The following is a 27536-nucleotide window of genomic DNA, read 5'->3' on the forward strand; positions in this document are numbered from 1 at the left end:
TTAGGCCCAAGTCTTCCTTAGCCACTTGGGCGGTCGCTTTTTTGTGCCCTCCTTCACCTTCCCCTCCTCCAACTTCTCCTTTTCTGGAGCCTCCTCCGCCCTCCTCTCCTTCAACTTTCCAACAAGGGCGTCCTTACTGCCCTCAACTGCCACTCTCTTTCTCTTCGTTTTCTTTAGTACTGCTTCCACCTCTTGTTTGCCCCTCTCCTTCAGCGGGTCCACAGGTGGTGGCAACGGGGCAAAGTCAGTCTGGTTTTTGTCCCCCAACGGCTTGGGGCGCGGCCGGACCCGCTCCCTCATCACCAGTTTTGGGGCCAGCTCTAACTTTGCCTCCTTATAATTGTCCGCCTTGGCGAACACTCTCCTTTTTTCCGCCTCCTCCGTCTTCCTCTGCGCCTCCAACTCTTCCCTCACTGGATCCGCCTCCATCGGCTGCGGTCCCAATATCAAGGCAAATAGGGTTAAAGGAAGGATTAGCTCATCCCACTTCACCCCCTTCTTTTCCCTCCACTCCTTCACCTTCTTCACTCCGTCTTCGGCCTCCACGCCTAGCTTTGGCTCCACCGATTTTGTGGGGACTTTCCATGTTGTGCGAACTCCTGCCCCTCTGTTCGTTGACACGAAGAACCATCTCGGTCGCCACCCCTTCACCGAAGATGGCAGGCCCGCCACCAGACCTCAGCCCGCCACTGCCTGCAGAGTCAGCCACGTCTCCTGCAACCGGAAGCCTTGTAGCAAGAGAAGAACTCCTCCACCGTCATTGCCGTCCCTCCGGTAGCCTGCGGCCAGACGCTCGTGCAGGCCATTAGTAACTTCCAAGCGTTCGGCATCAACTGCCCTGGCGCCACCTCCAACTTGTTAAGTCCACCACAATTTGGGGGAGCGACAACCTTAGACCTCCCCGCAGTGCTTCCTCGTATAAGGTGAACTCTCCCGCTCGTACATCCGACGCCCTCTCCTTCGATGTGGGCAGCCTCAACTCTATTTCTTCAGGAATCTGGTACTTCCTCCGTACCTCCTCCAACTTCTCCGCTGTAAATGTAGATCTATCTACCTTTGTGTGCCAATGATTCGGCTCCACTTGGCTAATCGGCCTAACGGCCGCGATCATCATAGTTGTGTGAGCCCGCACCCCTTGTGCGGCTTCCCTCTCCTCCCTCCGCTTCGCCCGATACTGTTTCGCCAACTCTACTGTGTCGTCTTCCCCCAAAGGGTCTAGTCTCATAGTTGGCACCTCATCTCACGCCATTCCTCCTACGTGTCTATGTATAGCTTCGGACGCTGGCCCAAGGAAATTCACAAAGTGTCGCGGAGACGTATCACATGAAACAAATGAGTTCACTTCAGGGGTATGTTGGTTTTTTGCGATAAAGTAAGTAAAGCGAATACCCCAAATGCCCACGGCTTGCCTATATTCTAAGGGTCAAGATTCAATTTTGCCAGTTTGAAAAATTTCGAAAAACTCCCGCCCCTGCCTTTCCACTACCCTAAATCACCCTGTCTCTTCACTTCTTGCTAACGCGTCACCTCCCCCATTAAAGGACCATGTCACGTGTACGACCACGATCCACTACTCTCTTCCCCTTCCCTGTCTATTCCACTTCACTTCACCACGTGCCTCGCCGCTCCTCGAGCCCCGCATCCCGCCACTTCCCTCTCTCACTCGGTCACCCTTCGCGGTCGGCCCTCCTCACAATCGGTTCATCCACTCGGTCACCCTTCACGGTCGGCCCTCCTCACGGTTGGTCCGTCCACTCGACCACCCTTCGCGGTCAGCCCTCCTCACGGTTGGTCCGTCCACTCGGCCACCCTTCGCGGTTGGCCCTCCTCACGGTTGGTCCGTTCACTTGGCCACCCTTCGTGGTCGGCTCTCCTCACAGTCGATCCCTCCACTCGGTCACCCTTCGCGGTCGGCCCTTCTCACGATCGGCCCTCTACTCGGTCACCCCTCTCGGTCGGCCCACCTCCCAGTCGGTCTTCTCTCCATCGACCTCTCACAACCCCCGTTTTCTTCCTTATTCCCTTTATTGGACTGAAGTTACACTTGGAAATGGGGGACTACTGACATGGGTAAGCCCATAAAGGATATGGCCCACCACTTAAGGCCCAATCCATGATTCAAATATTAAAGCCCAACATTCTGGGAACCCAACGTTACACCAAGCACCAATGACATCTGTTAGAATTTCCCATCTTTACCTTCACCTACTCCACTACACACTCCACTTCACCTACCTCCACTTCACCACACACTCCACTTCACCTAACCCACTATCACCTCCACTACACCTACTTCTATATATAGATTGTATAGGAATTGTAATTAATAAATCTTGTAATAGATCAATTAATCAATAATATACATCATTTTATTTAACATGGTATCAGAGCAAGGTTAAGAGTTTCGTATTTTTTTTCGCGTCACCGGCGGGCGGCAACCTCGCCTTGGCCGCCCGCCGGACCTCAATCTAGTCCGCTAAGATTTTTTTTACACATACCTCGCCAGAGCAAAACCTCCATACCTCTGCGTCGTCGGCTTCATTGCCGTGGCCCGATGCGCCTGGCTCCGCCGCCGCCCCCAACAACGGCCTCAAACAGACGATCTTCCAGTCGCTTCCGAGGTTCACTTACGACTCCTCCACCAGCCACTCCACCACCGGCTGTTCCTCCACCTGCACCGCTTGCTGCTCCACCTGCTCAGGTTCCGGCCCCAGCTCCGCGCAAGCAGCCAACATCTCCGTCGCCGTCGCCGTTAGCAGTGAGTCCTCCGGCACCGCCGACGGCAGCACCAGCGCCGACCCACGGGGGGGCTACATCGCCTTCACCATCTACTCCCGAAACGAGAGAGAGACTAGTGCTGAGAGAGGGAAGAGAGCCCTGTGTGTGTCTTCTCTGTCCTTCTCTAAACCGTCTGTGAAAGATTGGGCAGCCTTTACTCTCTCTAGCGAGCTCAAACGCACATCTCTCTCTCTCAGCATGATGACTCTTTAATCCGCCGCAAATCGTCCTCGGCCTAGAACAGAACTTTTATCTGAGAGAGCAAGAACAGAGAACCTAAAATAATGGGTTGTTTTCTTGCGTGTTTTGGGTCTTCCAAAGATCGGAAACGCAGAAATCAAAGCAAGAACAAGGTCCTCCCTCGAGGCCCATTGCAGAGACATGGAAGCCAGAAGCCTCCACAACCCATTGTCTCTTCAGAACAGGACATCTCTGCACTAACCCACGTGATCCTACTCACCAATGCACTTTCAACTCTTTTCTCTCTCTCGCCCTTTACACCCTCTCTTTTCCTTTCTTTTTCTTTTCATATTCACCTCCACTAGCCGACACGCACCTGCATAAAGCGACCCCTTTTATTTTTTATTCTTCACACACCACCACGTTCCCACCACACCATTATCCTATATTCTACCATATTATACTATGCCATATCCCCTCTCTCCTCCGTTTTGATTCCCAATTTATTATTTTTATTTATTTTTCTTTCTTTCTTTGCAAAAAAAAAAAAAAGAAAAAAAAAAAAAAAAAAAAAAAGAAGACGAACTGCACACCAACCTCATTTCCTTTTATTCATGTCGGGGCTCACCCCGATCACCATTTTACACAAAAAAAAAAAAAAAAAAAAAAAAAAAAAACAACTATATCACACAACCAAACAACCACATCCACAGGCGGGATTTTGCTTCTCTACTCTGCTGCAGGTCTCTTCTTCTTGCCTCCGTCCTGGGCAGCCCTTGCCGGTGTTGTCTCCATATTTCCCACTCCACTGGGCATGATCACTACTCCCTGCTCCTCCACTGCAGCATATGGCGGCCCTCCAAATCGGAACATCACGGTGGCCTTCCGCTTCAGTTCCTTATTTTCTGCCTTTAGCACATTGATCTCTGCTCGCGCATCCTTATACATGCGTTGGAGCAGAGCCAGCTGGGAATTTAAATGCTGCACCTCATTTGTCCTACTCTGCAGCCGGTTCGACAAATTTGTGACCGCCGTCATGGTTTCCACGCATGACTTCAGAGTATACTGATTAGCCTCAATATCAGTTTGCACCGCCATTTTTTGCTCCACCGACCGCATCGGAAAGTTCAATGGAGCAAAACCAGAGGTGTTTGGTTGAGGTTCACTGGCCACCGCACCAGTTATTTCTCTTGTGGGCTCGTTCAGTTCTGGAAAGAGCGTGAGCAGGTTCTGGGTAGCTGGACGGGAAGAAGAGGCCATGTTTTTGGGTTGCTAAGTGTTTCAGCGAAATAGCAATTTCAGACTGGTAATGTTCGGAAGGGTTGGTGACAGAATGGCAACAAAGTGTTCCACAGTTTCTCTCTCCGCAGAGGCAGAGTTTTTTCAGCGAAGGGTTGGTTTCAGAGGTTTCAGAATGGTATGCCTCAGCCTCAGCCTTCGTCTTGGTTAAATAGCCGAGGCAGCCACGCGTATCGCGCGCCTCTTGCCGCCCGACATTGATTCCGGTTAGCTCCTTTATGGGTCCGACAAGACTCTGTAAACTGTCCCGACATAGATTCCGGTTAGTTTCTACAAGGGTCCGACAAGACTCTGTAAACTGTCCCGACATTGATTCCGGTTAGCTCCTTTAAGGGTCCGACAAGACTCTGTAAACTGTCCCGACATAGATTCCGGTTAGTTTCTACAAGGGTCCGACAAGACTCTGTAAACTGTCCCGACATTGATTCCGGTTCATTGATTCCGGTTAGCTCCTTTAAGGGTCCGACAAGACTCTGTAAACTGTCCCGACATAGATTCCGGTTAGTTTCTACAAGGGTCCAACAAGACTCCGTAAACTGTTACAACGACATGACCCCATAAACTGTCTTCTACAACGGTCCGACATGACCCCATAAACTGTCTTCTACAACGGTCCGACATGACCCCATACACTGTCTTCTACATCGGTCTGACACCACCATACAGTGTCCTCTACAACGTTATGACACCCCATACAGTGTCTTCACCAACGGTCTGACACGACCATACAGTGTCTCCTATCCTTTTTTATTTTTATGTATTTTCTTGTTTTGTTACTCTCTCCAAACTCAAGTTGGTTAGTTTCTCTCCTCCTTGAGTTTGCGGGGGGCTGTTAGAATTTCCCATCTTTACCTTCACCTACTCCACTACACACTCCACTTCACCTACCTCCACTTCACCACACACTCCACTTCACCTAACCCACTATCACCTCCACTACACCTACTTCTATATATAGATTGTATAGGAATTGTAAGTGAAAAACTAGCCATAGTAGCAGACAAAGATCCTGCAGAGTTATTGCACCACACATCAACTATTAATGAGTTTCCCTGTAGCATTTATTACGATAACCCTTCATGTTGGAACAGAACAACCTCACTATGAACAAGGCAAGTTAGAACATAGACTTTCGGCCAACATGGCAGCTCGAAGTGGACAAGGAAATGATGAGCAAAAGATATAAGCAGGCTTCTAAGACAAAGAAAAGGTTAAGTTCTCTATCTCCATCCTATCTCTACATTTCATCACCCTCTCTTCTCTAACTTGATCATTGGAGGGTTCGCTGGGGGACTCCCCATTCCCTGTTGAACTCTTGTGCAGGTCTCTCTGCTGGCTTAACACTCGGGCAACGTTTTGGGAAGCGTGGATCAATCTGACCCCTTCCATCTGGAGCAATCAGTATCATCAATTTGTTATATTGAGTTTTTTTGTTTAGGCTCCGTTTGTTTTGACGTAAAATATTTTTGTCAAAAATATTGTTAAAAACATTTTTTTTTTGTTTGGTTGAACAAAAAGTAAGTAAAACATTTTTTAAGGAAAATATTTTTTGCATCATTTTCTAAAAAATAACTTACCTTTAAAAATTTCATAACTCAATTTTTACACAGTTGACTCTCAATCACTATTTTTTCAACACATTTAACATTTTCAAATAAATATTTTAGCTCACTTAACAAGTCATAAATGACACTTTATTGAATCAAAATTTATCTTTTAGGCAATAAAATGTTTTTGTTTCAAGTGTCAACCAAATACTGAAAAACAAAAACAAAACATTTTTTTTTTGTGTAAAATCAATTTGCAAGAAAAATATTTTTTTGTGTAAAATATTTTATGTCGAAACAAACAAAGCTTTAATGATTTTATTTTTTGCTTCATTGTGTGCCACAAAAGTTCCGATTTCAAGGTTTTCATTTAGTGCTTGTTTGGGATCATCTAAAATAGACAAAAAGTCAAAAATTACTAAAAAAACAAAAAAGTTAATACTATTCACTAATCAATTATTTAGTCCAACAGTCAGCATATACAGAGGGCAAAAAGACTAAAAACGCCTTGTTGACATGCACAGAAATTTTAAAAAAAAATAAGAAAAAATAGCGCCGCACAGCGCACAGACACAGCACAGTGTATGTCAGTGCTCAGAAGGGTACTTCGGTAATTTTGCTAGTTGATACAATATTTTAATACACATTTTTTCGTAAAAAGTCAAAAAATTATCCCAAACATACATCTTTTTTCCCTCTACTTTTTTAGTAAAAATGTCAAAAAGGGCACTTATATAGTTCATCCCAAACAACCCCACTAGTTTGAGCAAGGCCAAAACCCCATTTGTGAATATCACACACTACAGATGCAAAAGTCTCCGTGATGGAAACAAAGTGCACTTATTGGCTTAGGGAACATGGCTTGGCTTCTTGATCATGTTCTGTTAAATTAATCAAATACTCCGGTTATTTTTTATTTTTCCTACAGAGAAGATGAACAATAAACACAATGAAAGAATGTTATAACACGTGTTGCTGATGTACATGCTACATTGCCGAACTCTAGTGTAACCTTGACATTACTCCCCACACCCTGCTAGCACATATTTTCTGTAGTTTCATTTTCAGGCTTCCACCATCTCAGAAAAAGCTATTACTCACCACACCCTGCTAGCACATATTTTCCATAGTATCATTTTCAGGTTTCCACCATCTCAGAAAAAGCTAGTCTTCTTACTGTTTCTCAGGTTTCGTACAGTCATTACTAGCTGTTGCCTTTCACCTTCTACCTCTGCAAATTTGAGACTTATCTCTGAATATCTCTCTCGCATTTCTTTCAGCTCTCCTTCCATACATTTGTTCCTTTCCTTCAGTAATTCCATTTCACTTAACAATTGGGTAGGATGGCAATCATCAATTGTCTGGGAAATGGATATGTTCATCCCTGAGCAAGTTTCTACTTCACTGTGAAAACAAGAGTGAATTCATTGTCATGGATGCATGAGAACACATCATTATACCACAAAAATGTATGCATAGAAGCAATGTCACAATGAAGTAACCTAAAATAAAGTAAAGTTAAGGTTGACCTAGTTGCGTATTCTTACCTTTTGACTAGCGCTTTGCCAACTCGATTTTCTTTGAATGTGCCTGGCGTAGAGCTCATCTCTGAAAGCTGTAAAAAGGTATGAGTATGAAAATGTTTTGTGTTGACCGAAAATAATCCATTCAACTTTGAAAGACTGTCAAAGGGTAGTGCTTCTTGAGTTACTATCTGATTCATATTAGAAAAAATAAGTTTGAGAAGGTTTTGATTGAATAAAATCCGGTCGGATTTTACTGAACTTGAACATGCAAGAGTTTCTCCAGGGGTGTAATCAACCATCTACTTATAACATTTCTAATGTGGAGAAAGTCCCCTTTATGAATCTTGCCTGTCTATATATGAACTTATGAACTATTGTGCTTCACAGTGTGGCAAGTTGGCAACTAGCAGGTTGACAAATTGTCTTTAAAAAGATTCTTTCTTAAATACTATGCTGCTAATCTTTGAACTACAATTCTTAATTTCTTTCTCTAAAAAAATCAAAAGAATGGATTTATGAACCAATCTTTGGCCCGTTCAAATGACAGTGCTTGGTGCATATGTTTGTCAATATATTTGAGACATGAACCTCTTGGAACTGTGTGCATAAAAACTTCTAATGTGATTGAGTTGTTCCATGCTGCTTTCTATTTTTTCAAACTTGTTTCCTAGATTGTTTTCCTTATGTGCTACTCTTTCATGTTAGACATTACATAATCGCTGTTCTTACTACTGATGTAAACACAAGATGGGTAAAGCTTGTTTGGTTGGGTAAAGGACCATCTAAACATTACAATCCAGTACACAAGTGTTTATGATCTCTAGTAAAGTTAGCTACATAAGTAAAATAGCTGAAGACGTGTTTGTGAGACCATGTTACCTTAACATAGGATACAAGATATCGTGCATTTTTGTTGTTTCTTAACACATTTGTTAGAACACCTATGAAAATATGGAAAATAAAAGAACATATACAGCAGACCTTCTTTAAGTGACACTTGTGCCTCTATTTTCTTTTCTTATATACTTAACTTTTGATCTTAGCAACAGAATTGAATGATTACCTCAACCAAATTAAACTTCTCACCGACCAGTTTCTTTCCTGTAACGATGATTGCCTCTTCCTTCTTCTGTAGGTCACCCTCCAATTTAACGGCCTCTTTCCTCAGGTTTTCTTTCTCCTGCTCTTCTTCAGACAAACAATGTTTCAATTCATTATTTTGAACTCTGAGCTTTTGTATGTCTGACTGCAGAATCCTAACCATTGTCTCCTTTTCATCCTTCAAAGACCTCAAAGTATTTGTTTCCTTCTGTAGTTTTTGAGCTTCCTTTCTTGCTGAATCAAATTCTCTCTTTAGTTCTTCTCTTTCTTTACTCCATCTTTGCTGCATCTCTGGTTCACCTCTCAATTTTTGTTTATGCTCTGCTTCTTCAGAGAAGCCATTCTTTGTTTTGAGCCTGCCTTTCTCACTTTTGAGTTTTTTGATTTCAATTGAGAAAGACTGGTGCATTTCTTCATCTTGTTTTTTAAGCTTTTCAATTTGCATGCACTTTTCCTTGAGTTCCTGCGACATCTGCTCTATTTGTTTTGATTTCAGATCTTTCTGGTCTGAAAGTTCTTGAAGTTTTACTTCGTACTGCTCTTTCATCAAGTCTAGTTCTTCATTAGCTTTCTGGAGCATTTCTTCTACAGCACTTTTCTGCTGGTGCAGATCATTAGCTTCTGTAACTGCTTTCATGGTCAGCTTCTCATTCTCGTCAAACTTAGATGTCATTGTAACAGAAAGCCTTCTGAATTCCTCCTGAATTTGCTCAGCCGCAATAGCATTGTTTGACCTTGTCTTTCTCAAGGCCTCCTCCGCTTGGATCGCCCTCTGTTCCTGCTCAATTTTGGCAAGTGTTATGCCTTCTAAATCATCCTCAAATCCTTGTGCCTGCTTTTCCAGTTCTTTCTCCAAGCTTTTTACCTGAGTTTCAAGCTCATTAATTGTGTTTGACGATTCTGATATTTCTAATGCCTGCTTCTTGATTTCTTTCTGTAACCTCTCTATCTGGAGTTTGAACTCTTTTATAGTTGCCAAATAGTCTGAGCATTCATTCTGCATCTTCATCTGTTCTATTTCGTTTTGCTCCAACTTCTGAGAGGTAACATGGTTTTTTTGTTTTACAATCTCATAGTCCACAGCAAGCTGTTCCATATGCATCTTTAGCTCTTCTCTGTCTTTCCTGTAGACCTCTATTTCACCGTAAAGGTCTGTGATCATCTGCTTGAGCATGTCTATTTCATTGGCTTCATTGTTGCAATCTGAAACTTCTTTGGAAGCCTCCCTTTCATTCTTACAGGCTTCTATTATGGCTGAGAGATCAACTATTTCCCTGTTCTTTTGCTCCAACATTTCATCAAGGTCTCTTACTGCAAGAATCAATTCAGAGTTTGATTCTTCAGTCTTCTGCAGCTGCATTCTCATAGTGGTATTTGAGTCTTTCTCATGATTAAGCTCTTGCCTAATTTCTTCTAATATAGCATTTAAATTTTCGATCTCCATTTGCAATTGATTTGAAACTTCTACATCACCCCTGCATTTCAGCAAAGACTTAAGTTGTTCAGATTCTGTTTGAAGCACATCTTTCTCTTCTTTCAGGCTAACGATTTGTCTCGTTAGGTCCTGTCCCCTTTTGCTTTCCTTCACAACTTGCCTCCGAAGCGACTGTAATTCCAGTTCTGATACTGCTACCTGCCTTTCCAACATAGAAATTTCTCTTACAAGTTTTTCATTGGATCTATCTGAAGCCTCTGTTGACCTGTCCCTTGGTAAATTTTCCTCGGGGCTGTTTGGTGAGTCGACTATACTTCCATCTGAAACAGAACCCACTGACCAGTCTGTGTTTGTTCTCTGATGCATATGGCTATTTTTCTGAACAACATCAACTGTTCTCTTCTTGGGCATGGAGTGTTGTCTGAGAGTGGTATCATCCTCACAGATTATAGGATTTTCCACAAGAAGATTTTTTAAGCTCGCATTGTGTTCACACTCCTCTGATGTGAGGTAATTGATGTAATCATCCTGTAGAACAGTCAAGAAACATTTCATTGCAACTTTGTCTGCTGCTGCAAATTGAAAAGTGAAAAGGTTAATGATGTGAGAGACATTACTTCAGTAAAATTGATGTTGCTGTTTCCGTTTCTATCATTGTTCCTTAAATTATTCTTCAAGCTCCTATCATGTGACTTGGTTGTTGGCGTTTCACCTTCATCATTGTCTCTGAAGATTCACATGAAGAAAGATACTAGCTCATTGTTTTATGAACATGTGAAAAAAGGAAATAAATAAAATAAATAAATGCAAAGTTGAACTGAGTGGTAATATTTTATCTAACCTTTGATCATTAGAGCCCTGCATATTGTGAATTGTGACCTGTCCAATTATACCTTCATATATGAGAGTGAAAAATCTTGCAATTTGCTTGCTTTGTATTAATGTATTACGTATGACATTGCATTTTTTCCTAGGTAACTTTTGGGTGATCTAAATCATTTGAATAACTCTATCAAGACACATATCAGAAGAAATATTGTGTATGAGAGAGGGACTAACATGCAAAATTGCTCCATTTCCTGCATAGTTTGAAGTCTTGAGGGGTAGGGAGACTATTGAAGGTTTAGCTGCCTCTGCGTAATCTGCAAAATTAATCGAGACTTCTCCCAGGAGACCTGATTTTGACGACCCCTGCAAGATTTCAAAGTTTCAGAAGACATCTATGGGAACAAAGTCTGAAGGAGTAAACCTGTAAAACTTGTGGTCATATCTTACAGTTGTTACAATGAAATGATAAAATTTCTCATTGAATTTTCCTGTTTTCAGCTCCTTGATTAATTTCACTGTTTCATACACAGGATTATCCCAACAACAGGTTCCATCCACAATGGCAGCTTTCTCTAATCTCACCGTCGGCTTTCCAACATCCGCGGGAACCAGAGATATTGTCAGTGTTTTTGCTTTCAATTGTGGCACCTGTAAACGGTACAGTTCACAAACCAGATAAATATTATCTACTTTTCATTTTTTGTATATTGATTAACACTTATATAGTCAAATATTTCAGTTTAGTTGTAGGAAATGTGATGATTTGCTCTTAGTTTGTCATCTTAGTATATATATACCTGAGTTGCCTGAAACTGCAACATGAACACGGCTTTGATTTTCTTCTCGCTTCTCCATCTTCCTGGCTTGAACATCTTTGATCAAACTAAAGCTCTCAATTCTTCTGAAACAGTCTCACTTTTACTTCATTGAGACATCAAACAGGAATGATGAATATGTGGTTTTGATTGCTAAACATATTAGGTGTTTCTTGTGATATTGACAATGAAAACTGGTGTGAAAGTGGCAAACAGGCTGTCAGGTGTGTCAAATCTAACTAGTTAAAGAATCAGATGCTAGTTTGGGAGCTAGAAGTAGGGATTCTAATTAAAATGCAAGAGAATCATATAATATAAGAAAAAATAGATAACATAAATAATTTATTCAGAAGAATAGCTCTAGATCCTATAAGATTTTTCTTATTTGCTGGCTTGTGGCTCGAGTTCATACTTTATAGCTTTAAGTAAAGTAGATCACTCTACACTTCTATACTTTGCTTCTATGACATATCTTCACTGGACATGAAAAAAAAAAAAGAAAAAAAAAGAGAGAAAAGAGAAAAAAGAAAGTCAAACTTTGTTCTTTGCTTGCTTCCCCCAAACTTGATAAACCCAGCCATTGAGTGTAAAGCTCCAATAACAACGAACAGTGAGAAAAGTCTATTTTGATGTGGAAAATCAATGGTAAGGCTTGTTGTTAGCATCCTAGGTAGCGCGGATTCAAATCACGGAAATTGTCTCCAGAAATAGGAATAAGACTGTGTACATTTTGTCCTTCCTAGACTATGTTTTAACGCAAATCTCGTGCACGTAGTCGCTTTTTTTACTCGCAAATAATGAAACTTTTTTAGTCCAAACTGTGGCTTTGGCTTTTGTTAATACCCAGTTGTCAACCGTTGAGTCAAGATCTAGGTTTTGGAATAGTGAATCTGATAGCAGTTCCATGGGATTAGTGTTTTTTTTAATGGAACATTATTGCTATGACAATTATAATTTAACAACCAAGGCTGGACCACCTTACACGGTAGTGCAAGGTAGTTGAAGGTACAACCATATTGATGTCTCTGGACTTCAATATACGTGATAAGACATTATTAATGGTGGACCAAACTCCCTTTACAAATCTGACCCGTGAAGAAACACAGCCTCACAATGTCTCTTCCAGCAATGCAATGCAATGCAGTGCAATGCAACTAGTAGTAGTGCTCTCTGTCCATGATTGAGTAGCTTGTTGGTAATCAAATACCCTCTGCAAAAATTCATTTGTAAATGTGTAAAAACACGTGAAACCATGTGCTCCTCTCTCATACATACGCATCTTGTGATCTTGTATTAAATTTTGTGTGTGGGAAATCTCATTTTAATTATTTATTTTGAGCTGGATCTGTTGATGAATTGATCACTCTTGGGTGGTGAGGTGGATGTCAACAGCTGACCTGAGTTTTTATGCCTTACCTAATTTGGCGCAAATTTTTTAGGTCTAGTTTGTGTTGGTAATGTGTCAATATGCCCTATTATGCGCCCCTTGCAAACTAGGTTCTAAGGCCCCGTTTGTTTTGGGAGATAGAATGGAGGGGATTGATAGTGAGGGGATTAATAGTGAGGGGATTATTAGTGAGGGGATTGATAGTGAGGGGATTAGTAGTGAGGAATTGTTAAATTATTTTTATATAAAATAATAAAACAAATAAAAAAATATAAAAAATTAAAAATTATATTTTAAAAAAAATTTCCCATATATAAAAAATAAAAAAAATTCTAATCCCCTCACTATTTTTCTAATACCATCTCTACCTCCTCCTTACCAATCCCCTCTCCAAGGGTATTAGTAATACCAAGGGACTAATAGTCCCAAGGCATTCTCTCAAAACAAACAAGGCTACTACTAATACCTTGGTATTAGCAATCCCAATACCCTCTCTTTCACCAAAAACAAACGGGGCCTAAGGGTAAGTTATATTTAGACTCTGTTTAGGTTATAGATTCGGATATTGAGTTGAAAAGGAAAAAATATATATATAAATAAAATATTTATTTACATTTCATTCACTTTTTTTCTTTTTCTTTTTTAAATCCATACCAAAATTCATGATTCAAAATAACCTTAAGAAATAATATGAATTTGCTTGGTTAAATTCTTAGATTTTTTTTTTTGTAAGAAGTTAGAAGCTAATTTGGCAGAAATAAATACTAAAACAAATATTTTTAATTTTCAAACATTATTCCCATCCCAAAGAGGGGACAATCATATGAAAGTAATAAATATTTTATTATAATTTTTTTTTATTTTTTCATCAAATTAGTTTTTAAAAATATTTAAAAAATAAATTAGCAGAGTTTTGGTATCAAAGTCAACCATCATGTTGAGTACGTGGTTGGATTCAACCTTTTTACCCGGAGAAGGGGGTTGACCCATTACAAGTAGGGTGATCAATAGAATAGGGCTCATCTAGCTCACAATTATTATATCCACGTTTGATATATTAATAGATTGTTTGGATTTTAATTAGTTAATGGGTTGGTACAAGTCGCATTTATATAAAAAAAACTTAAAAGTATGTTTTACCTATAAATTCAAATTTGACGGGTTAAAATCAAATTGAACTGGATTACATATTTTTTTTATTATACTTATATTATTAAGTTATACATAATTTTTTTTTTCATAATTCATGTGATTAAATTAATTAATACTATTAAAACAATTAAATTAAAGTATAAATTCACAAAATTAACAAATCATGCTCAGAGTTCGGAAGATGTCATTGGTCACTATCAAATTTAATTTTAACAAATTGTATTTTGTGTATTTTTTAAAGTATAATTTAGAAAGATAATATGAACTTTCAAATGTTATTTTTTTTTTAAATGGAGCAATATTAATTTTAATGGATTAAAATTGATTTTAACAATGTTATTTTTTTGAACGTTATAGTTTGAGTCGGGCTGATGGGATGGTCGGGCTAGATTTACCTATACAGGCTTGTATGGGCTGGGTTCATGGGCGGGCTCGGGTTTTAAATATTTGTTTAAAATCCTAAATGATTTTATATGGGATAAGACGGGTTGGGCAGTCAAGCGGATTGGGATGGGTCATGGGATAGGTTAGGTAATACTGATTTTTTTTTGTCTGTGGGCCATTTGATAACCTCTATCCTAGGCATGACTAGGTGGTATTCTATAAATATTGTAATTAATAGAAAATGTGAGACTTATAATTTTATGTTGGATCATAAGAATAAAGTTAGGGGACATCAATGGGACGGGTTGGGCTTACCTGGCCTATAACTATTGTGTCCACGTACCATCTAATAATGAATTTTTAGGTTTTGATTAGTCGACAGGTTAATACAAGACGAGTTTATTTAAAAAAATTAAAATCATGTCCTACTTATAAATTCAAATTGTATGGGTCAAAATTAAACTGGACTGAATTATACATTTTTTATTAAGTGATACACATTTATTTTTTCTTTTTTAATGATCAAATTAATTAATACTATTAAAATAATCAAATTAAAATATAAATTCATCAAATTAACAAATTATAACAATGTTATATGTAAAAAGTTGAAAGTTAGGAAGATTCACCGGTCATTATCAGATTCAATTTTAACAAATTGTGTTATACATTTTTCTTTAAAAGTACAATTTACAAGGATAATATGGGTTATCAATTTTTTTTTAATTTTTTTTAAATGGAACAGTATTGATTTTAATGAATTAAAATTAAATTTAACAGTGCTATTTTTTGGATAATATTAAAAAAAATTTGGACAAGATAGTTTGAGTCGAGCTCGTGGGATGGGCGAATTAGATTCACCCATGCGTGCTTGTATGAGTGGGTTTGGGTTTTAAATCTTTGTCCAAAATCCTAAATGATCTAATGGGACAGGCTAGATAATTAAGCGCGTTGGGACGGCATGTAATGGGTTAGGTGGTCGAATAATATCCGATTTTTTGTCCATGGGCCATTTCACGACCCCCTAATTACAAGTCAGTTTTTAAGGGCAAATATTTAGAATTTGCTGGGCTAACGGGCCGTCTAGGGGGTGGCATTTCATGGGCTAATAGACAGATCAAACTCTAATACACAGGTCAAGGCCCAGCCTAAGTTTCATTGAGGTTGGCCGAAAGCCCAAAGGCCAGGAGGGCTTGGGCCGTTTCACGGCATCCGAACCAAATGATTACCAAATGCGAAGGTGGAAAAAATAACAAGAAGCCCGGAATACGTAGGCGTCCAACTAGAATTAATAGTGTTTTTTTTTTTTATCAAATATTATTAAAAAAAAAGGCACTAATCGTTAATTTTTAACAATAATTTAAAAAATTTATCACTAAAAATATCACTAATTATAAGTTTTAACGATAGTTTAAAAAAATTATCATAAAAAAATGTCACTAATTTTTAACTTAGTGACAACTTGAAAAAATCGTCATAAAAAAATGTCACTAATTGTAAGTTTAAGTTACAATTTATAAAAATCGTGAGAAAAAAGTCTTTAATTATCAACTTTTAACGATATATGCAAAAAATATCACAAAAAATTATTTTTAATGATAATTTTATTATGACTTATTTTTAATAGAATTTGATGGAAATTAAGTTCAATTATTAAATTATCGGTAATTTACCTTAAATTGGAGCAACATTTTAATAATTTTCATCAATTCACAAATTATGTGAGCCCATTAATTTTTTTTTTTTTTGGGTGTATTAATAATAGGAAAATAATGATGACAGTTATTTGGAGATGTATAATAAGTGTGTTAAAATGTAAAAAAAATGTTAAAAAAAAAGGGGAATAAAAGAAGTTGAATATGTTACGATTGTAGTGAAATTTCAACTTTTTTTAATACTTTGGTTTTTTATTGACAGCACATTAATATTATAAATATTATTTGAACTTGAAAAACTATGTTGATTACAATTATATGCTATATTTCGTTTATTATTTTAAATGTAACCATTATATTGATTGAAATAATGGTGAAATTTTTTAATATGATTCAAACTGTATTCAAAGTTAACGGGTTAGGATTAAATAGGAAAAAATTTGATAGCGTGATTATTAAACATATTAGGATAGTGTAAAATTTACAAAATATGAAATTGACACAAATAATCGATTTAATGAAATATTAATTAAGTATTTTAATAATATTTTCAATAATGAATGTTTGGACATTTTTTAATATTTTATGTAATTCTATTCCAATTGAATAAAAAAATATGTAAAATAGGATTTTAAATCTAAAAGATAACAATAATAGAAGAGCAGGTCAACTCCTCCTTCCTTATACATCATTCCTCTCTTCTGTATATTGTTGAGAGAGAGAGAGATGATAGGGGTTAAGGCAGTGGTGCTGTCAATAGTGGCGCACGTACTGGGGATAGCAGGTGCGGTTATGGTGTTGGTCTGGTGCATTCACTTTAGGGGTGGCTTAGCCTGGGATTCCTCCAACAAAAGCCTCATCTTCAATGTAAGCACTCCCCCCTTTATCCTTCTCTCTTCTTCTTTTTATATATCTGTAAACATTTTTTGTTTGATTTTATTTTTTATTTTTTATTTTTTCTGGGAAGTAATTTTAATGAATCAATATCTATGAGATTAAAAATCAGAAGGGGGTGGTGCATTTCTTCTTTCTTCATAATGGGTATTAGCATAATGTCCGTGTTATGCACAGAATTTATAACATAAAAGATTAAAATAAAAATAAAAATAAATTAGGACATAAGAGCATCTTTATTCAAATTTTTAAAATTTGATATATCAAATTTTTTTGAAGGCTTAAATAATAATTGGCATATGTTAATTTGACATGAAAGGTGGGTATTGTATTGGATCCTCTAGAGTTTTTTTTTCTTAAAGTTTCCTAGAGTGGTGCATTGTGTAGTTGAGATTTAATGACAAAGTCACATCAATTTTTCAGCATTAAATCTCAACCACACAATACACCACTTTAGAAACTTTAGGAAAAAAACACTCTAGAGGATTCTTGGTAATTGGTATTGAGATCTAATACTTCAATTACAATTAATCTGGAGTTGATAATTATTTTATATATATATATATATATATTAAGGCTTATTTTGATAACTGAGTTAAAAATTATTTTTTTGACCTTTTAATTTTTTTAAATCATATTATTATTTCTTTACTTTTTATACACATTTTTATGATAAAAAAATTAAAAAATTAATTTTCTTTTCAAAATAGACCTTTTATGTGTCATTCATTTATTTATTATTTATATTTTGAATGAGGGCTGGCTGGGTTAGTTGGTTAGAGTTGGCTGAGCACATGGCTGTTCACTGTTTGATTCAATTTGATTCATTTTACTAATATTGCTTACGTCACTGCTTTCGTGGGTGGAAATGGACATGGCAAGGTGAGTTTGTTTGGGAGAATTGTCTACCCAAAAACAAGGAGTGAGAATTGTATACGTAACCATGAGTTTGCTTGTAGTAGGGTTAAGGTTTTGACGATCAAATTTAGCTACCAAATTTTGAAATACTAACAAACAAGTATTCAATGTAAATTTTGATTAGGTAAATTGCACTTGTTTTTAATTATATTAATGTGTTTATTTAAAATTTTAGTTCATATAATATTTAGTCATGTTTTCATTAATAAGTTTTAGAGAAATATTATGGTACATACTCTTTAAATAATATGTATTATATGCACATTATAACTAAAAAGGAAAATGACATAATTTATATTTTCTAAATCATAATTCAAAAAATATCATAACTAAACACAACATAAGATATAACTAAAAAAGTCATGAGTCATAATTAAAGAAGAAGTGTTCATTTGGAAACTTGGTTAAAAGTTGTGTTTTGTAGCTTGTCCAAAAAGAGTCCGGATCCTCGGCTGCCCTATCCAGCAGTCCTTTCCAGCAGCGCCCCAAAACGACGTCGTTTTGGGGCCAATTTTCCCAAAAAAAAAAAAAAAAAAGGGTTATGCTGGGTTCATCATGTTCCTCAAGTTCCTCACTTCAACAATGGGAGGAACAATGTTTCTTCATCATCTTCATCAACAATGGGTTCTGCTGGGTTCGTCATCAACAAAAAAAAAAAAAAAAAAAATTGTTTTGGGGCCAATTTTCCAAACAAAAAAAAAAAAAACAGAACGAGGGCTGGGTTCATCCATATATATATATATATATATATATATCTAAAAAAAAACAGAACGAGGGTTGGTGATCGGGATCGGTGATGTTGGTGATCAGTCGCCCTTTCCAGTAGATCTGGATTTGATTGTTGATGAAGATGATGAAGATGATGATGATGTTGAAGATGATGATGATGTTCAAAACTGAAGATGAAGGGCAAAATCTGAAGATGTAGGGAATGTTGATCTGGATTGAAGATGATGGTGATCTGGATCTGGAGAACCTTGTTGATGAACAATTTTTTTTTTTTTTTTGTTGATGTTGATGATTTGGATCTACAGAACCTTGTTGATCTTGATCTTGATGACGATGATTTTTTTTTTTTTTGTTGGTGTTGATGAACCCAGCAACGATCTGGATCTGTGATGTTGATGTTCATGATGATTTCTGACATCTTTTTCCATATCTAGGTAATCACATACATACACACACAAACATGTACTCTTTTAAGCAAGTCTTGGGTTTCAAGTCAAATAATTTTGATATGAATTGTACTGGGTTTTGGGTTTTCAATTTCAATCTCGGATGTGATTTGGGAACCTAGCAGACCCTTGTTGATGTTGATGAACAAATTTTTTTTTTTTTTTGTTGATGATGAACCCAGCAGAACCCATTGTTGATGAAGATGATGAAGAAACATTGTTCCTCCCATTGTTGAAGTGAGAAACTTGAGGAACATGATGAACCCAGCAGAACCCATTGTTTTTTTTTTTTTTTTTGGGAAAATTGGCCCACGCTGCTGGAAAGGGCCGCTGGATAGGGCGGCCGAGGATCCGGACTCGTCCAAAAAAGCTAGATTGGCTTTTTTAACATAAAAGTCATTTGAGGAGGTCTAAAAAAGCTATATGTGAAATTACAATTATACCTTCCATATTGTTTATGGTTATACATGGGTGAAAAGACAAATTTTTGAAAATAGATGGGGGAGTTTGGTCATTTTATTGTGATGTAATATTATAGACAAATGTTAACAACAAAAAAAAGTCAAAAATAATTTTTTATTAACTTCCCAAATCACTTTCTACGAAAGACAAAAAACTTGATTAAAAGTTAACTCCATCTTCTTAAAACACTCCTTAATCATAATTAAAAAAAAAAAAAAACATACCTAAGGGTGAATATAGTATACTCTTTTCAAGTGTGTATATTAGAATTACCTTAAGTTTTAACCATTTCCAAAACGCTCCTTGATTATAATTAAAGAATAAAATAACATAATGAAGAGTAGATATGGTATATTCTTTTCAAGTGTTTATGTATATTAGAATTACCCCAAGTTTTAATTCATACTCTTATGGATTTTCTCGGAGGTTATGGGTTCAAATATCTTTAAGGAGAGTTGAATTAAGATGCAAACACTTGTTATTTTGCAAGGGGTGAGAATGGTAACTCTGATAGATGCTAATATAGCAACTAACAATTAATTTTTGGGAACAAAATATATATATATATATATATATGATAGAAAAATAGGTTGTCATCTCTTTTATATCAAAATATATATTTTGTATTGTTTATATGTGTATTTATACAATATTTAACTATATTTTGGGCTAGTTTTAGGTTTCATTTAGGATTAATTTCTTTACTGATTTTTTAATTTTTTTTTAGAATGTTGAAAAAATTATGTTTGAGAAGCTGCAATGATTATTTTATTTTTAGTTTTTTGAACAAGGAAGTTGATGTGATATTTAATTTTTTTTAATTAATGACATAATTTTTTTGGCATTTTAATTAAAAAGTTGTTTTTTATTTAGTAGACCCAAACACGGTCTGAAGCCCTTTTTCACCATAAAAAGTATTCCACTTTGTTACTCTATTATGCTACCTACCATTTCCGGTATGTAGCCTCATCGCACTGTCACACACGTTGGGTTGTGTTCTTATCCTTATTTTGTGGGCTATTAATGAGTCACGTGCTTGCCCACATGTAGCTAATGTTGTCAGCTTATTATGAACGTTTTGTTCGGTAACACGTAAAGCCTTCATTCGGCAGGTCAAAGTTTTTAATTTTTTTTTTTTTGTTATTTTAATTATAAAAAGATAAAATAAATTAAAAAATTAATAAGACAAAACGTCATGTTCAAATTATACTTATTTTATTTTTTCTTTTATAAAAGTTAAAAAAGTCAAGAAGTCTATCACAAATGAAGATTTTTAGTTCTAGGCTAAAATAGTCATTTAGCCAAAAGGCCAACTTACATCCCAAACGAATTCAAATATTAGAAGACTTCTGTATAGAAGGGAGATTTATATGCAGGTCTTAATAAATTAATTTATTATTTAATAAGTCTTATGATAATTAATGATATTTTTGATTGAACATTATTTAAAAGAATAATGCTATATGTATCAATTAGTGTACTAATTAGTGTACCAATTGATAATATGACATAATTTAAAAGGTTTTTGGGATTTGTAATGTGATTAATGAGTGGGGTTAAGAATAATATCATAATTAGTATTGATATATTAGTTAGTACACTAATTGGTGCACGTAGCACCACTGTATTTAAAAAGTCATTAATTGTTAATTTTTAGTGATAGTTTGAAAATTTTGTCACAAAAACTGTTACTTGTTATAAATTTTTGAGACAGTTTAATAAAATATCGTCACAAAAAAAAATTCACTAAGTTATAATTTTCAGCGATAGTTTGAAAAATTTGTCACAAAAAAAGTCACTAATTGTAAATTTTAGCAATAATTTATAAAAATCGTGACAAAAAAAAAAACTAATTATCAATTTTTAGCAACATATGAAAAAAATCATCACAAAAAAATTATTTTTGAGGACGATTTTATTATAACTTATTTTTAATAGGATTTGATGAGAATTGAGTTTAACTATTAAGATTTATTGATAGTTTATCCTAGATCGCTTAATGGGTAAACTTATTATTTAATAAATTTTATGATAATTAATGGTGTTTTTATCAAATACTATTTAAAAATATTACTAATTGTTAATTTTTAGCAACAATTTAAAAAATCGTCACAAAAAAAAATCACTAATTTTTAACTTTTAGCGATATTTTAAAAATTTTGTCATAAAAAAAATCACTAATTATAAGTTTTAGTGACAATTTGTAAAAACAGTGACAAAAAAATCACTAATTGTCAATTTTTAGTGACATGCAAAAAATAATCACAAAAAATTATTTCTAGCAACAATTTCGTTAGGATTTATTTTCAATAGAGTTTGATGGAAATTAAGTCCAAATATTAAAACTTATTGATAGTTTACCCAAAATACTATTCCTTTTCTCGAATAATCTAATATCGGAAAATTCTATTTTCACACACCTATTTATCTTAGTGCATATACTTAATAAAATTTTATTTTAGTGACAATTATATCTTAAAATAAAATGATCCTAATAGGCATCAAAACTCCAATCAACTCATCCTATCTCATCTCTAAACACCCCCCCCCCTCTCTCTCTCTCTCTCTCTCTCTCTCTCTCTCTCTATTTACCACCACCAACAACAAACAAACCTACTGTTCTAAAAAAAAAAAACAACAAACAAACTCACAAATCCTTTGAATTCTTACGATTAGCCTTTTGGTTGTATTATCATAATTTGGAGTTTTACATCTAGTTTTTTATGGGTTTTTCTTAGATTTTGATTTGAAAAACAAGAGTTGGAACATCCCTAGAATTTGGCATGCCAAAATAAATAAATAAATAAAATTGTTGTTGATTCCTGGGGAAGTTGGTGAAAATGGAAGAGCAAGTAATTTTTGGTGTAAATTCATCTAGGGAAGTGAAATTAGAAGAAGATGAAGAAGATTTCCAGAGCTATTACGAAGATGAAGACGAATTGAAGGCAGGGCGGCCTTGAGATTTGTGAGACCTAAGGCGAATTATGAAAATGGGGTTCCACTAATATATTTTTTTTAATAAAAAATTTATGATTAAAATGATAAGTATTCACAAATTTTTTATTTAAGTATACTTTCACATATAATTATTAAAATTATAAACTAAAATTTACTTTCATATATTAAGTGAAAAATGTTGTATATTGTATGTATGGTTCTGGTTGGGTTGGCCCAAACACTTTATTTGTTTGTTTTTTTTTTGTTTTTTATATATTTTTATTTTAATAAATATGGGTCAAACCACATAAGGCCTCGTTTGGGAACAGGCTAATTTAATAACTTTTTGGCTATTTGGCTAAAATATGAGCTAAAAAAACTAGTATGTTTGGGATGACTTTTTACGAAAAGATACGCAAAAAGTAGAGAGAAAAGAGAATATTTGACTTTTTGGTATGAGTTGTTGGTTTTTTGGCTAATTTAACTTTTTGACTTTTTGGCTAAAAGAGAGGGTTCCCAAACGAGGCCTAAATATGGACTAAATCAAACATGGACCAAAAAAATATTTTGAGACCCTTTAAATTGATCCTAAAAAAAAAAAAAAAAAAAGTTGAGCCTATAACAATTTATTAAATTTGGAAATCCTTTTTTTGGGCTAAAATTGTGGGCATAAGGCACAAGTCTTATTGGCCTTAAGCAAGGGCCGGCCGTGATTGAAGGAGAGGGAAGAAACCGCAAAGGAAGGTTTAGAGAACAATCTTGATGATATTTTAGTGAATATGTTTTTCAAGGGTGTATCAATTGCAGAGGCTGCATATTGTGGTGCTGGGGTCCCTGGGGTTGGTGTAGTTATAGAAAGAATAGCTAATTTTCCTTCTATTCAAGTGCAGAAAAAACCTGATTTCTTTGTTGATGAGTCTGTGTGGGGGTGTTTGGGTGGAAAGTGCGTGTATAATATTTGAGTTAAGAGTTATCATTAGAATATGTGGTGTGTGGAATGAGACAAATAATACTTAATCAAATTTATAAGTGTGCGTACTGAAAAAATGATATGCATCGAGGTAAATCAGTATGTGAAAATATAATTTCCCTCTAATATCCTTGAAAAGTAAACTTTCTTTTCCCCAAAATGCCTACATATTTTTCTTAAATTTCATTACCTTTATAAATAAATTACATCTTATCTAAAAATACTATATAATATGTAAGATATATATAACAATTTAGTGTGTCGTCTTGTACTCATAAGTTTTGGACTCAAATTCAATATCTAGATTTAGAAATGTATACATTTAGGCGCACACTCACTTGATATTCATATTCCGAGTGCATGTAACATAAATCTCTAAAATACTAACAAATGCAATTAATCAAGTTTTCCCCATATTAATTTTGTGAATCTTCTTTTCTTTTCTTTTTTTGTCAATACAGATTCATCCTGTTCTGATTTTGATTGGCCTAATTATTATCGGAGGCGAAGGTAATTAATAATTTATTTATAGTTCCATAGTTGCTACAATTCTTGAACTTGAATTTTTCAGAGTAGTTTTTTTATTCTTTTTTTCTCTTCAAATGCAGCCATTATCAGTTATAAAGCTCTTCCATTGAAGAAAGAAGTGAAGAAACTGATCCATCTAGTTCTTCATTCAATTGCACTGATATTGGGGATAGTGGGTGTTTATGCTGCATTCAAATATCATAATGAGAGTGGTATTGCCAATCTCTACAGTTTACATTCCTGGCTTGGTATCGGAATTGTTGTTCTCTATGGTGTTCAGGTAATTACAATCCGACCCTAGATTGTCTGTGAAGAAATGGGCCTTTAGAATAACCTAGGATGGCTCTATTGATTGATGGAATTGGAAATTGGCTTTTGACTTGAGTTCTAACTCATACTATGAGTTTATTGGTTTAAAATCATATAATAAGGACAACCCAAATTAATCCTAAGGTGATCAATACACGTTTAAACTATCAAGTAATATTATATGAATAGGGAAAAAAAAAATTATATAGAATAATATGAAAATTTTATATCTATTTATTTTAAACAAAAAAAAAAACTTATTGTATCTCCACCCAAATCTTCAAAATTTGGTGTGTCAAATTTTTTTTGAAAGCTTGGGTGGCAAATTGACATATGTCAATTTGACATGGAAGTTTTCACCTGATATATCAAATCTATTATTTTATTATTTTTAAAAATAAAACTATTTTATTGAATGGACTTCAAACTTGGGAGCAAGCATGTCAAATTTGACATATTGAGTTCATGCCAAATGCTAACTCAACATTTGACATATTAAGTAGACTTCATTTTTCGTGTCAAAATTGAGTTGTTGATGTGGCACATAGGATTTAGCACTTTGGTTGGAGCTCTATAGTATCTTCACGTGAATTGTCAATTTTGAGGTGGCACTTTTGATAACAGAATTTGGCGATTTTTAGAGTATTTCCACCTGAATTGTCAATTTTGAGGTGACACTTTTGACAATAGAATTTGGCGAGTTTTAGAGCATTTCCACTTGAATTGTCAATTTTGAGGTGGCACTTTTGACAATAGAATTTGACATCCAATTGTACTCCGTCTGAATCTTTAAAAGTGAGTTGTCAATTTGGCATATAAAAAATATGTCAAATGTCTTTGTTTTCATTATTTTAATGATAAATTAAAGTTAAAGCAATAAAATAATAAATTTAGCATATCAGAAGGATTTGTTTTTTTTATATATGTCAAATTTATATACCAATTTGACACTTAAAAAAATTGACATACAAATTTTTTAAGGGTTGAATGGAGATGCTCTAAGAGTGATTTTTTTTTTTTTTTTAATTTTAAAAATGTCACTTTTGAATGATTCTGATCAGATTTTCTATAACTTTCTATACACTTTATTTGTAAATTATTTTCCTTGAAGTACCCCCATTTGGATATATCATTTGAGTTACTTAGAAAGCACCAACACTAATAATGTCATGTGAAATATGATTAATGTCATACATGGTGTCATATCATAAATTATTAAAATTTGATAAGCTCTACCTAATTATATTTCAAGAATTTTTTTCTTCTTTTTTTGTTGGAACTTTTGGCTAATTTGTGGAAGAAAAATTGCAGTGGATATATGGATTCATTGTGTTCTTCTACCCTGGTGGAACAGCTTCAGTAAGAAGAGAATCACTACCATGGCATGTGCTATTTGGGCTATTTGTTTACATCTTGGCTATTGGCAATGCTGCTTTGGGGTTTCTTGAGAAGCTGACATTCCTTGAGAGCTCTGGACTTGCCAAATATGGCTCTGAGGCATTCCTTGTCAACTTCACTGCCATTGTGACAATATTGTTTGGAGCCTTTGTGGTGTTGACATCTCTTTCTCAGCCTCCAAATGAAGACAAGTACAGCTATTTTGCATTATAAACTTGTGGTTGCAACTTTATTGAACCATGCTCATGTTTTGTTTATTACATGATTATGTTATCAAAAGTTCTATTCTGAACACCGAAGATTTTCATAGGATGAGATACAAATATGAGACAAAGAATCAGTCTCACATGTGGAGTCTAGCATATGCAAGACCTACAATTTATAAGGGTTTTATGGATTAAACTTTTTTTTCTCCCAAAAGTAAATTTTGTTGTAAAAAATATTTGAAGATCAATTTTTTTCATGGCTAAAAAGTCATTTCGAAAAGTTAAAAAATAATTTTTACAAACAATTTTGAAAAGGTCGCTAATAAATATATTTTTAAGAACAAAACAATTTAGTGCAAAAAGTATTTATTTTTTTGACAAAAAAAATTGGTTACAAAATTTTGTAATTCATCACTAATGTTTAATTTTGTACTAAAAATACAATAATAAATTTTTTTGGCAATTAAAATATTTCATTATTAAAAAGTGATTTTATTTCTAAACTTTTTCTTTAAAATCTAATTTCTTGTAGTGAACCATCCTTTATCTTATATTTATACCTAATATTGTAAGATTTATCCGTGCATTTAGACCTACTCTTTATCCCTTGCTCATTTTCATTTTGCACTAACTGATTAGAACTAAATTTATAAAATTCTGTAAAAATTTCGTTACAATAAAAAATAACGGCGGTGCTACATACATTAATTAATACACACACTAGTATATCAATTAGTGTTATGTCATTATTACTGATTTCACCTATTGTACAAATTATAAATATTCAAAACTTATAAAATTATATCACATCATCTGTTAGTATACTAGTTAATACATTAATTGGTACATATAAAATTATTCAACAAATGATTTTGTTGATTAAATACAAGGGGGATATCAAAGTAATCTATATTAATTTGATTGCTGTAAAACTCTATAATTATAAATACATAAAGCTAGAGGGTGATCATAACAATGGCCAAAGAATAACACAAAAGTAACAGTTTGATTAATCTCTAAGCTTTCTATATGTATAACATATTATCTATCAACTTGTAGATGGTCTCTCTTTAATAATTGTTAATCTTTTTTAGATTCTTTCTTCACAGGATGGCAATATCATATAAAACAAAAGTAACAGTTTATTGGTTTCATTATTGTTAATGGCTTCTTGGAATTTGATGGGGTCTTGTTTGGTGGGGACAAAACGACAAGTTGTTACTTATATTTGTTTCACTATTGAATGATTAATGCACAACCTGCTCATAATCATTGTGGCCAATGCTTGGGTAAAAATTAAATTAAATTTTTACCTTATTTTGAGTTATATTTTTTATTTTTATTTTTTTATACCTTTTTTTAAAAAAAAATTAAAAAATCAACTTTTAACTAATTATTCAAAGCAACTCTTTTAATTAGATATAATTATTAAAATTTTTTATTAATTAGATTTATTTATTTATGAGTGTTAAGTCTTTTTTTTTTTATACGATAATAAGAAAATTTTGAAACTTCAAATATATTTTATGTTTGTAAAATAATTATTTAATACTAATAATTCAGAGAAATTTATCAAAGTAATAAATAGTTAAACATTTTAACTTTTATTTATATAAGTTTGTATCAAAATATGATGTAAGTAGTGTAAATAA

The 27536-nt window shown here is 34.7% G+C and overlaps 3 protein-coding genes across 8 annotated transcripts in view; 2 read left to right on the forward strand and 1 right to left on the reverse strand.

Moving 5' to 3' along the window:
• The window catches only part of LOC114268547 (uncharacterized), a 32708-nt gene extending 21260 nt beyond the window's left edge, over positions 1 to 11448 (forward strand). For 2 of the 5 annotated variants that reach the window (XM_082882287.1, XM_082882282.1), the window contains 2 exons: positions 10841 to 11117; positions 11225 to 11448. In XM_082882287.1, coding sequence (XP_082738413.1) covers positions 10841 to 10855 — 15 coding nt within the window. In that variant the 3' untranslated portion in view covers positions 10856 to 11117; positions 11225 to 11448. The remainder of the gene's footprint in view (positions 1 to 10840; positions 11118 to 11224) is intronic. The other 3 variants (XM_082882286.1, XM_082882283.1, XM_082882284.1) reach the window with 3 other exon arrangements.
• On the reverse strand, positions 6746 to 11630 carry LOC114268546 (uncharacterized). Of its 2 annotated transcripts, XM_028209729.2 has the most exons (8): positions 11492 to 11630; positions 11142 to 11342; positions 10926 to 11057; positions 10708 to 10745; positions 10484 to 10592; positions 8394 to 10394; positions 7352 to 7419; positions 6746 to 7208 (listed from the first exon to the last, which is right to left on the reverse strand). In XM_028209729.2, exons 1-8 carry the CDS (start codon positions 11564 to 11566, stop codon positions 6959 to 6961), a joined length of 2874 nt encoding a protein of 957 aa, XP_028065530.2. In that variant the 5' UTR covers positions 11567 to 11630; the 3' UTR covers positions 6746 to 6958. The 2 variants fall into 2 exon arrangements, with proteins under 2 accessions (XP_028065530.2, XP_028065532.2); XM_028209731.2 differs by lacking the exons at positions 10708 to 10745; positions 11142 to 11342; positions 11492 to 11630.
• Positions 11631 to 16705: 5075 nt separating this feature from the next.
• Positions 16706 to 25972, forward strand: LOC114268548 (transmembrane ascorbate ferrireductase 1). The gene is made up of 4 exons (XM_028209733.2): positions 16706 to 16954; positions 23905 to 23953; positions 24052 to 24251; positions 25592 to 25972. Exons 1-4 carry the CDS (start codon positions 16814 to 16816, stop codon positions 25889 to 25891), a joined length of 690 nt encoding a protein of 229 aa, XP_028065534.2. The 5' UTR covers positions 16706 to 16813; the 3' UTR covers positions 25892 to 25972.
• The last annotated feature ends 1564 nt before the right edge of the window (positions 25973 to 27536 follow it).

Source organism: Camellia sinensis, chromosome 8 (genome assembly GCF_055761805.1).
Source record: "Camellia sinensis isolate YWXY chromosome 8, ASM5576180v1, whole genome shotgun sequence".
NCBI lineage: Eukaryota > Viridiplantae > Streptophyta > Magnoliopsida > Ericales > Theaceae > Camellia > Camellia sinensis.

What these genes read in the sequence shown, in the direction of transcription:
- LOC114268548 (XM_028209733.2), top strand. Translation starts at nt 16,814, where the DNA reads ATGATAGGGGTTAAGGCAGTGGTGCTGTCAATAGTGGCGCACGTACTG. An exon ending in ACAAAAGCCTCATCTTCAAT is followed by an intron (nt 16,955 to 23,904) that starts GTAAGCACTCCC and finishes TTGTCAATACAG; the next exon opens with ATTCATCCTGTTCTGATTTT. An exon ending in TTGTTCTCTATGGTGTTCAG is followed by an intron (nt 24,252 to 25,591) that starts GTAATTACAATC and finishes GAAAAATTGCAG; the next exon opens with TGGATATATGGATTCATTGT.
- LOC114268546 (XM_028209729.2), bottom strand. Translation starts at nt 11,566, where the DNA reads ATGTTCAAGCCAGGAAGATGGAGAAGCGAGAAGAAAATCAAAGCCGTG. An exon ending in ATCATTTCATTGTAACAACT is followed by an intron (nt 11,058 to 11,141) that starts GTAAGATATGAC and finishes GAAATCTTGCAG; the next exon opens with GGGTCGTCAAAATCAGGTCT. An exon ending in GGCAAAGCGCTAGTCAAAAG is followed by an intron (nt 7,209 to 7,351) that starts GTAAGAATACGC and finishes TTGTTTTCACAG; the next exon opens with TGAAGTAGAAACTTGCTCAG.